Here is a 12187-nt window from a genome sequence, read left to right on the forward strand (position 1 = left end):
TCACTAAGTATCCTTAAGTAAAAAATAACAGTATATATAAAATTATTCTGATTATTATTTTGGATGGGAGCTTGTCTCTGTGAATATTCTGAACTACTTTTTCCATGCCAGAGTTGCCACGGTGGAGATCTGTGTGGATGTAGACCCTAGCGTCATATTCTTCTTCTTTAGAACACAAACTAATTGAGACTGAATCAACATCTACGTTGCTGCAAAGTTTGTGTTCAGATATGCGCTGCTGTTAGCCTTTGTGTCTGCAGTGTTTTCCATTGGATGCTAGCAGAGGATATGTGGTTGTTTGAAATACAAAATGTGTAATTCTCTTTGTTTTATGTAAATTTCTATGCAGCCTTCAGCTAAAAGTGGCAATGAAGAGCTTGGTCAGCCGATCGGCGGCTCGTATCTCGAAAAACTAGTAAATCAGCTAATTCGTATCTTAAGGCACCACTGTACTAAAAGTAAGACTGGTACTCCAATGATTGTTAGATAGGATTTTAACTTTGAATTCCACAAGATTGATGAAGGTCAAAATAATACAAAGTTGGGAACAGGTCAAAACCAAACAAAAACTGTTTGACTCACCCACTTTGCGAAGCTCGAAAGAAGTTTCAAACTGGTGTCCAGCCGCCAGGAGCAGAACAGCGTAGTTGATACCAGAGTGCAGTGTCGGCTCAGACTCAAAGCCCATTTTGAACCTCGATAGATGAGGACAAATAACTTGAATAAACATGCTTCTTCCAAGAAACGCGTCATCTAAATTCCCGAGCATCTCAGATCTGAAATAACAGACGACTCTGCATGGCTCGTGCAGCTTCGCGAAACACTTCAAGTTGGAAATCGCAATTAGAGGCATATTGAGTTGGGGGCACAAAGCGACAGAAGCATTTATCTAATGAGTAATATGTTCATCTGAGGGAATGAAGGTTATTAGGAACCGCTGCCTTATTGAGACAGGCCAATAATAGCCAGATGGGACTCGCCGCAATACTTCAACAGATATGAGAACTTGAAAGCAATTTCCACAAAACAGCAATCAACAGTTTCATGTTATTTTTATTTATTTTAGTCGCTCTGCTCCAGATTTATCTTATATCAGCTTGTGCAAAATGCCTGACATGATTCCATATACTGTCGAGTGTTCCCCCACTGTATCGCTGTTCAATCGTTCACACCTGCGCTATATCACCTTTTTTTTCAAGCCATTGTCTCTTTGATGGGTAATTCCTCACATGTGGGAAAGGACAGCCACAGTCGTTGATCCGTTTTTCAGCCGTTATTGAAAAGAACAGTAAAACATAGTGGACACTTACACAGAAGCTGTTGTCGGCCACAGCTCTAGGGGTTGATGACATACATTTGTCCGATCGAAACACAATCTGCCAAAGTGGCTATCGGGAGTGGCGGTGCTACAAATAGTCAACAGGTTACTGGTGAGCAATAACGGTCTATTCAAATGTGCCTAAAGGGTTCTTGGAGCTAAACGTCAAAGATATTTCAAGTCAATAAGACTTCATGCAGCTGTTCACGAGCTGAGGCCAGATGGGGGTTGAAGAACAACAAGAAGGAAGCTGCAAGGATAATAACATGCATGTTGGAGAATAGCGCTTCCACCTCCATTTGGAATGACCAACGAGCACAAATAAAACCAGAACTTACTTGGGCTTGAAGCACGAAAGAAATTGCAATTTTAGTTTTAAAACACAAAGTTTTCTTAATGAGCTCCAAAGAAATTTCTAAATTGCATTGGCCGAGAGTCAAGTAATTTAGGTGGTAGCAATTTTTCCCAAAATGCTTGATGGTGTGAGAAAATAACTGTAACACTACAGTACACTGCAAGTGCAAGTGGCCAATTATGAATGAATACCTCTGTGCATGTTTTTTCCCCATGTTATTTCTATGTACAGTACATTTTAAGTGACACATATCCGTTATGGCTGTGTTTTCACAAACAACACATTTAACAACCTCCACGATTAGACACCGAAATTGGACATAAATAAGTACTCAAGCGTTAACACAAAAATATTACAAAATTACTAAATAATATATACTGTACTATTTAGTTGGCCTGGGCTGAATCTTCACCTCGATGATTTCAATTATGGGAAGCCCCACATTACAGTATTCGACAAGGTGCTGTCGGCATTTATTTTGCTGTAGTTTGGATTCCAATTTCATCTGAGGATAATGGATTCAAATTGTTGTTGTTTTTTCTTTACACTGCCATGACACACATTTGATTTTTGCTACCTATGACCAAAAAAGTATGAATTGTGTCACTTGAACGATGCAATGTGTATCCGTTTTCACCATTCCATATTGTAAGCATTGCTACTTCCGTATGATACACCATTTACAGTGTTTTTGGGTGGCTTCAATTAAACTTGTAATTGTCTCCGCAACAAAGTCCTGGAATCTGACAATGTGGCTCAATTCTGAGTGCGTCGCTGTCTGATGATGAAATTGCACACGCACGCACGCACAAAGACAAACAGACGCCCTTGTCGTCTGGCTCACCAGTGTGTGCCGCTGTCTCTGCTTTGAGTGTCCGCGAAATGCGATTCTAGGAACATGTCCTTGTAGATCCGCCCTACCAGGCAGTAGATGTCCGAGGCCACCTGTTCCTCGGCCTCCACTAGGGGCAGCATGATGTCCAGGGCCTTCTGTCTGTCGCCTGGCTGGTTCCTCCTGTGCGCACAAACACGAGATAAAACCACATAAGCGTGCAGATGTAGCCACAGTGGAACCCTGTTACTTTAAAACAACAATACGAATTTATAGACACCATTTTTTTTCCTATTAAAATATAAGAGGATATTGTGTATATTATTATCACTGGTATCTGTGACTTAGCTGTCCGAGACCCGAGGCATCAGCTTACAGCTCTTCACAGAAACAGGAGACAAGTCTGGACTTGTACTTGAACTTCATTAAAAGATGTTTTATGCTGCATTGCTGGGCGTGTAGGATCTCAGTATCTCGGAAATTAATCCCAATACTAAATTATCTATTGTTCTCTTGTTATAACAGTTGCATTTTGTTGGACCTTTATTAAGGTTTGGAATTTGTCACACAAGATCTCTCCAACGTTCCGCCTTGAGCTTGGAAACATAACAACACTTGCTTGTAAAGGGTAAGTCCGGAAGAGCCAAAACACGGTTTATCTTGGCACCCTGCAGAAATATTTCCAAAGTGCTGTAGAGTGGCACGCGTCGCTGCTTTTTTGGGTGGCGAACCGCACCAGCACGACAACAGGGACAGCAGCTAGTCAGGGGCGCGGTGTGGGTCTTTTGACGAGATATGCTATGAAAATGTGACTAATAATAAGCTGCTGATTTAAAAGACCATGTCATAAAATCTGCAGGAGGACATGACTGTCACGTACGTGGTTAGGGCGAAGGCGAGGAACGCAAGGCAAGAACATGGTGGACCCAATTGCAGGGAAGCAGGGAGGCAAGGCAGGAGTGCGGGAATCTCAAAATAATAATGTTTAATCTTCAAAAAAGGAAAACAAGGATATTGGATCAAGCAAAACTGAACGAAGTCCCACAACAGATAACAACCAAACCAAAGCAACAAAGAAACACTTGAATATCTAAAACTGGAAACAAACTATGACCTGTGAGTAAGACGTGGAATAGAAAGGGAAAATGACACCTGACAATGACATACCACAATGATAAAGACAACTGGCGACTATGACATGGCAAGACATGTCACAACGACAATGAACCGACAAGAACTGAAAGAAACCAGGGAACTAAATACAAACAAATTGACGAGACAACGAGGAACACCTGGACAAGACACGAGTGGCTGGGGAGAGCTGATTGGTCGACACAAAGTAGACGAGAACAGGTGGACACAAGAACCTAATGAGCACACGACAAACATGGAACACAGGAAAACATGGAACAAAACTAAACACAACCCAAACCAAAACACAGACCATGACAATGACGACAAAAATGTATCTATCAAATCATGGTGCAACACATTACACCTGTATTTTTAGTAAATTATTCAAATGACATAATAATGATGAATAAGACCTACAGTACTTATAAAATTTTGTGCATCTCATTCACTTTGTGTTTTTTTTTCCTCAATGGCTTCGTATTTGTTGGCATAATGCAGAGGAGTGTGGGGGCAGGCACTTTCACTTTCACATTATTTCACTGACAGTTTAAGGAAGTTACATTTTGTAGCAATGCAACAATGAGACAAAAAGGGAAGGCTCGTGCAAATAGTTCTGAAGGGAGGAAATAAAGTGAACAACTGTCAGACTTCAGATCAAAATGAGGCTTAAGAAACGAGGTAAACTGAATGTGAACCTTTGAAAGCATAGTGTGGTAACTTTCAATCCGTTCTCAAGGACAGGGAGACCTTACAGACTTCGCACAGATGCAGAGATTCAAATGCCAACCTCATAACTGCGAGGCAGATGGACTAAACACTAGGTGCATCCCTGAATAAGTTGTTCATGATTAGTTGTACAAACGCCGCACGGAGCAATAAACAGCAATGCTAGCACTAACGAAGATAAATAAAGTAGATGATAAGTCTTTTCTTCTAGCTAAAAGCCAGCGTACTATAATTATGCTCGTGACGCTTTTTTATAATTCAACGACAGATTTTAAAGGGTGAAATCAACTCCATATGTACTTCACTTTCCATTACCATTACCGTACTGTAAACCACTGTTTGTCCATTGAGTGCACTTGCTAACTCACCTATTCAGTGCAAAGGCATAGTGAAACTTCACATGTGGATGAGCCACGAGGTCAAAGGTGGGCAGCTTCTCCAGAGTCTGCACCAGCTTCACGACTGACTCATAGTCCTACACAACAGATGAATACAGAACACACACATTTGTCACTTGACATGCGAGGACAATTGAGACATTATCTGTCTTACCACCAGCAACACGACTTCAACAATTGTGTGCCGTCGATCACATTTTTGTTGCTCCTACGGCGACTATATGCAAAGAGTGCTTAATAATTCAGCGCAACCTCAATGCTCGCTGTCGTCATGAATGATTCATGAGGCTGAGTGCACAGACATTGACATTGCAATGCAGAGGCTCCGAGGGAAAACAAACAAACAAACAAACAAAAATAAGACATTAGAGACAGGCTTGGCTAAGAGCTCTCGTGTGGCCTTCTCAACATGATGGCACTCACAAATGGGCGGTGCATACCGCTACCCGTGGCATTGTAAGGACTATAAGCCCATGCACCTGCATCATTTGTAGTTGATTATGTGAATCAGATTGTCTCTCTGCACAGACTTGCATTCGATGCATGGGTACATTTCTTCGGGTTCAATTTAGTTTTTTTAAATGTAATTTTCTCAAGCAACAAAATTTAAGTAAGAAAAATATTTATTGAAATAATAATAATAGTAATATTAATACACCAACAATCAGTCAAATATAATTAAAAAACAAACCATTTTACTTCAACCGAGAATGAAGAAAGACTTCTTAAATGTAATAGACACTTGCTAGTCATTGGGGATTTCATTGGGTACACGTGCACAATCTAATGTATCTGTATCAAAAATGATGCCTTTACAAAGTATTATTAATGTCCAATTTTAATGGGCACTTTCAAAGGGAAATAAGTTTAGAATAATTTTGGAAATGTTGTGGTAGTGGTGCAAAACTGCAATGCATGAAGACTTGTGCAGGTGCACCTCACTTGTAGCAAAAGCAGATGTTGAAATGGCCAAACCGTGACACAAAAAGAAGCAGCTTTGATTTTGCGACACAGCCTCTGGTATGGAAGCAGCTACCCTCGCAACATCTTTTGTTTGTTTGTGACAGTTACCTGGATGTCTCTGTAGGTCAGTAGCAGGTTGATGACGATGTCCACCGAGAGGCACTCAACATTGTCCAGTCGCTGCTGTATTCGGCCCAGCTCGGCGGCCAGTTCTGCTCCGGAGTAGAGTTCCCGAGCTTTACGAATCTCACTCAGAGTCGTTTCGCGAAAATACTGGCTGTGGGAAGAGGTGGAGAAAAGAAACCTGATGTGTATCCTGCTGTTATACAATCATGCTCTGTTTTGTCTGACACTGTCAGAGATACACTCATTACTTTTCAATCTGGCAAATTATATGAGAATGCTGAAAAATGCTGTCCATGGGGGAAAATAGTCAAGGAGTAAATTAAAGGAGGACTGATGATGAACGCGTGACGTACATTTGCCCCTTGGTGACTGTGTGCAGCATGTGGTTGCCGTCAGAGGAATCTGATCAGGCACTTCAACAACAAAAACAGTATTTTGTAATAAATGCGTGTTTACTGTCCCAAACGAGCTGCACAATTCACTCTTCCATTAAGTTTTACTACAGTATGTTGAGCAATGGCGCCTCTGTTAAGCGCAACAACAACTTGCAAAAAAATATTAAAATATGTTTTATTTTATTTTTTGGGCGCACGATAGCACCCACTGTGAATGTTTGTCTACTTATTATAGCAGCATATGGGTCCTCGCTTTACAATGGAATTCTGTAACTACGACGGCAACGTAAACCAAAAAGTCGGAATGCGCTGTAGTCTATCACTAACAGATGTTAACACAGTAGTAAAGCCATAATTACTGCACATATTTGTATGAAAAACACATGAAGATCATACAGTGGGTACAGAAAGTGTTCAGACGCCCTTAAAGTTTTCACTCTGTTTTATTGTAGCCGTTTACTAAAATCATTTAAGTTAATTTTTTTTACTCATTAATGAAGGCACAGCACCCCATATGGACAGAAAAAAAACGGAATTGTTTAAATTTTGCAGATTTATTAAAAAAGAAAAACTGAAATATCACCCAGTCATAAGTATTCAGACTCTTTGCTGTGGCAATCATTTATTTCACTCGGGTGTTGTCTATTTCTTCTGATCATCCTTGAAATGGTTCTACACCTTCATTGCAGTCCAGCTGTGTTTGATTACACTGATTGGACTTGATGAGGAAAGCCACACACATCTCTAGATAAGACCTTACAGCTCACAGTGCATGTCAGAGCAAATGAGAATCATGAGGTCAAAGGAACTGCCTGAAGAGATCATAGACAGAATTGCGGCACGGCACAGATCTGGCCAAAGTTACAAAAACATTTCTGCTGCACTTAAGGTTCCTAAGAGCACAGTGGCCTCCATAATCCTTAAATGGAAGACGTTTGTGACGAACAGAACCCGTCCTAGAGCTGGCCGTCCCGCCAAATTGAGCAATTGGGGGAGAAGAGCCTAGGTGAGAGAGGTAAAGAAGAACCCAAAGATCACTGTGGCTGAGCTCCAGAGATGCAGTCGGGCGATGGGAGAAAGTTCTAGAAAGTCAACCGTCACTGCAGCCCTCCACCAGTCCGGACTTTATTGCAGAGTGGCCCGACAGAAGCCTCTCCTCAGTGCAAGACACACGAAGGCCCGCACGGAGTTTGCTAAAAAAACACCTGAAGGACTCCAAGATGGTGAGGAATAAGATTCTCTGGTCTGATGAGACCAAGATAGAACTTTTTGCCCTTAATTCTAAACGGCATGTGTGGAGAAAATCAGGCACTGCTCATCACCTGTCCAAAACAGTCCCAACAGTGAAGCACGGTGGTGTCAGCATCATGCTGTGGAGGTGTTTTTCAGCTGCAGGGACAGGACGTCTGGTTGCAATCGAAGGAAAGATGAATGCGGCCAAGTACAGGGATACCCTGGACGAAAACCTTCTCCAGAGTGCTCAGGACCTCAGTGTGGGCCGTGTCAGTGTTAACCTTCAAAAAAGACAATGACCCTAAGCACACAGCTAAAATAACGAAGGAGTGGCTCCGTGACTGTTCTTGAATGGCCCAGCCAGAGCCCTGACTTAAACCCAACTGAGTATCTCTGGAGAGACCTGAAAATGGCTGCCCACCAACGTTCACCATCCAACCTGACAGAACTGGAGAGGATCTGCAAGGAGGAATGGCAGATGATCCCCAAATCCAGGTGTGAAAAAGTTGTTGCATCATTCCCAAAAAGACTCATGGCTGTTTTAGCTCAAAAGGGTGCTTCTACTAAATACTGAGCAAAGGGTCTGAATACTTATGGCTGTGTGAGATTTCAGTTTTTCTTTTATTTAATAAATCTGCAAACATTTCAACAATTCCGTTTTTTTTTTCTGTCAATCTGGGGTGCTGTGTGTACATTAATGAGGAAAAAACATAATTTAACTGAAAAAAAACAATAAGTATGGCGTTAACTGAGCATACCTTCCTGTGCTGCGTGACCATGCTCAAATTAATTCATTGCGCGATGTTCATATGTGTCAAATGTCACAATTACAGTAAATATTTGTAAGAAATAAATAATTTTAAAAAAGCATTAAGTACCGCATAAAACGATGACCCCCTACAGTTTGTAGTGATGCAGAACTACATGGCATCACACTGAGAGAAATTTGAAATATATATATTTATTAGACCATGATTTCTCCTTCTCTTAGCTTTCTGTTTTGCAAAAAAAGGACCCAGCAGAAATGGACCTGTTAAGATGTGTGCAGTCTGCCCCTGGGACTAGTACAGTGAGATCATGTTACTTATTAAGAACTTCCTGTTCAAGGGAACCCTTTTTGCTTTCTCACTCTCTGATTCTCATGCAGTGCTCACCTGAAACCTCTGAGTTAAGATGACATTGAAAGTTTCTGTTTGGAGCGGCTATTAAGCTCACGAACAGGAAACTTGAATGCTTCACTTCAAATCTTTTGTCACCATGACTTGGCAACATCAACAAGAATGCACAGACATATGCAACAAAATAAAAAAAGAAATATTGCAGCCTCTGTGGTACTTACTGGGAGCTGGCCTGCGAGACTTTAAGTAGCTGGATGAAGCGGTCCAGAAGGGGCATGCAAATGGGCCCCAACAGCATCTCAAAGCTGGGCTGCATCAGTTCAGTGAGCCCCTTCATTAGGCTGCCCTCACAACAGTACACTTTGTTGTGCGGCGTCACCATGTACGGGATAAAAGTGTAGTTGGCTGAGCAAGTCTGTTGGCACAGGGACAAACAGTTTTGTGGAACTTGTTGTGGAAGAGTGCTGAATTTCTTGAACATTTTCTGACTTCCTCATGCGTTAACTGTAAGGCATGATAAAAAGTGCTAAGAAAGCGACCAAATCAGTCCTCCCCGACCCTCGATATATCGAGGATTATAAAGCAAGCAGTTGTTTGAAGGTTTATAATTACATTCAAATTATATGTTAGTTAGCATTTCGCTAACTGACATTTGTTGGATGACTTTGGTACAACATTTAGGTATTTATATATTATCTTTTTTTTTTTCTTCATGTGTCAGTTTTACCGTAAACTTCAACTGGGAGTGACAAATTGAACACTTGAAGCAAGCATGGTTTGTCTCTTATTAGTAAAAAAATATATTTCAAGTGTGTGGCATGGGTAAAACTATGAATTCCAACCAACATTTCCTGTGGAAAAAAAGCTTCAGAAGACATTTGAATGTTACAGTTCATCAGGCCGCCAAAGTATATTTTTTTTTGACACTTCAAGCCTCAGCAAACTGCGTTTAAGAGAAGGGAACGGCTGCTCCTTGGGCCCCCCCTTATCGTTCCTTTGTCGGGTGCCCCTATCAGCCCTCCTTTCCAACAAACAAGTGACGCTCTCCCACCCTCAGGGTGGGCGTGGACTGGCTGCATCGCTGGCCCTGCGGGTTGGGTGGGTGGGGGGGGGGGGGGGGTCTGGCTCTCCTGGGGTGGGGTGGTTGGCTGGGGGGCGTGGACATTGGGTCTCTGCGGCCCCCACCGGGTGGCCGGTTGTCGGGGCGCCTCAGTGGGGCCGGCGCAGCGCCCCGGGTCCCTCGGTGTGGGACGTGTCCCGCCCGCCGGGATGCTCTCGGTGGTCCCCTGGGCCTGTTCCCGCCCCTCGATTGATTGGGTGTGGTCCTCAGCTGCCGCGGTGCGGCCACAGCAATTACAGGACACTTCTGTCAGTCTTTGTGCATGTAAAACGGTGTCAATTCACTTGCATGTATCCGCAGGCACACACGCCTAGGACTCTTTCACTGGGTGTGGGGTCACGCACTTACTGCGACAAATAACTCATGAATATGCAAATCGCTTGTGTATCCCCTCACTTATACTCTCGTCCTATATACTTTTATAATTTACATAATTAATGCCACCACACTTCAGTTGCACAGCCGGGTTCACAACCCTGGTCCTGCATGCTTCTTCTCCTGTCCTTGTCCTGTTCTATCTTGTCCTGTCCTTCCCTCACAGGGTGTAGTACTATAGCCCCATGCAACAGTAATATTAATGTTTCATTGTTGGAAATAATGATAGTAATGATTTACTTCTCTCATCCTGTTTACAATTAGTGCTTTGTCTTTTGTCTTTGTTTCTCTCTCCCTTCAAGAAACTTTGTTCTGTTCGACTGATCAAGTCTGATTCTCAATAAACCTCAATTATAATACCACAGCATAAGCTTAAAAACTCCACTGCGACACAATAAAACTGTTCCGGCAAAAAAGGGATACAGATTTTCCATTCTGCATGACCTAACAGCCAAACGGGACAACAGAAAAAAAAAAAAGGGAACGGCGTTAATTTTGAGGATGAGGATTTCTATATTCCACAGTGGTTAACTTTTTTTTTTACACTTTAAGAAAATTACACAAATAAGAGTATCCCTTCTTCTGTCTTTCACCATTATGGTTGACAATGTCATTGAGTCAGGGATTATTTCGATTCCCATTATTTCCGATCGGGAAGTTTTGAAACAGAAATCAGATGTGGGCCAGCTTCCTGCAATGAATTGTCATTCACCTTAGCGGATCCACTGTATTTTAAATTGCATTCCACCCTTAATTAAATCCAACATACAGTAAACTCCCATAGAGTGAGCTTTGTAATCAATAATGTCTTTTCTTTCTATCGACATGCAACTTTTATCATGTTGTAGCTTGCACTCATCGGTTTTACACACACTTGCTCTTTGCCACTAGCTTTCCAGCAAAGAGGCAAAAAAATGACCTTGCCCTCTTTGAAAAGGGGCCACCTGGAGGAAGTCTGAGCTATTTCCCCTTTCTGGGAGACGAAGGAAATGAGGTGATGCTTGTGCTCTGATCTCCGCACACAATCGAGTGTTAAAAAGGTGCAGTCTGAACAGGCAACAGTAGCAGACCAGGTTGAAGAGATCTGAGTCTCCCGTCGCAGTCCCAACTCGAGGAACTTTCCTCCAAAAGAAATGCACAACCGTTAGGAACTGTTCTTGCTGCTCAACCGATGAAAAGCCCCTTACTTTTCATTTGTGGCTGCCGTGGTATTCAGCAAGAATTTAGTGTGTACGTGTGCATATGCGTTTGTGTGCTGCTGTTGTAGCGCTCAGTCTAGACAGTAGGATAGTTTCACCAGAGAGTAGAAGTGTCTTCTATTTGTTTTAACTTCTCCCCAGCCTGCAGCTTGGTGGTGTGACCCTGCTGAATAAACAAGGATTCAAGCGCATGTGGTGTTTGCAGACGGGAAAAATAAAGATAAAGAGGCAGGACATCTACTTGTCCCAAAGACACATGCAAGCTCTTTCTGAGTAGCCGCCTAAGGAATGTCAAGCATTTGGTTAACTGCAAGCATGTGAGCGTATAAGGGCTGGGATGGGTTGGTTTTCCCGAATTTTTTTAAATGCTCTTGTCTGCATGGGAAAACTGCTGTGAGAAAAAGACAGAAGCCAAATGAAGGTGTGACTGCGAATCAATTAAAAGGTGTTGATGCACCTCGGACTCCCGGCAATGCAACAGGGATTCGTGACGTCATTGTCCCGGCAGAGACGGCCTTTCAATTCCACCAACACAGGATGCAAAGTCCCCACGCTATATTTAGCTGTGTGTGTGAGATTCATGCCATCAAGACGATCGCATGCCTGTGTATCATTTGAAACAAAGCTCACGCAGACATTTTCTTGGATGCAACACGTTTCATTTATTGAATTTATTGCCGAAGAAGTAATATAGTCAACCGGCAACAAGGGAACAGGTGCCGGCATTTAATTTTTCCCCTCACCGGCCATAACATTAGGATCACTGATACAATATAATGAGATCCCATACAAGATAATATTCAGATTTGAATGACACCGAGATATATTATATTAACAATATTTTTATTATTATGGATGTAGTTAATGGTAGTGTTGATTTGCACCTACGGAGCTG

The 12187-nt window shown here is 42.3% G+C and overlaps 1 protein-coding gene across 5 annotated transcripts in view; it reads right to left on the reverse strand.

The window, feature by feature from the left end:
• The window catches only part of map3k5 (mitogen-activated protein kinase kinase kinase 5), a 56540-nt gene that overhangs the window by 26932 nt on the left and 17421 nt on the right, over positions 1 to 12187 (reverse strand). For all 5 annotated transcript variants that reach the window (XM_061753053.1, XM_061753052.1, XM_061753051.1 and 2 more), the window contains 5 exons: positions 8820 to 9013; positions 5835 to 6003; positions 4734 to 4840; positions 2518 to 2688; positions 583 to 695 (listed from right to left, as the gene is read on the reverse strand). In XM_061753053.1, the coding sequence (XP_061609037.1) occupies positions 583 to 695; positions 2518 to 2688; positions 4734 to 4840; positions 5835 to 6003; positions 8820 to 9013 (754 nt within the window). The remainder of the gene's footprint in view (positions 1 to 582; positions 696 to 2517; positions 2689 to 4733; positions 4841 to 5834; positions 6004 to 8819; positions 9014 to 12187) is intronic.

Source organism: Phyllopteryx taeniolatus, chromosome 18 (genome assembly GCF_024500385.1).
Source record: "Phyllopteryx taeniolatus isolate TA_2022b chromosome 18, UOR_Ptae_1.2, whole genome shotgun sequence".
In the NCBI taxonomy this organism is placed as follows: Eukaryota; Metazoa; Chordata; class Actinopteri; order Syngnathiformes; family Syngnathidae; genus Phyllopteryx; species Phyllopteryx taeniolatus.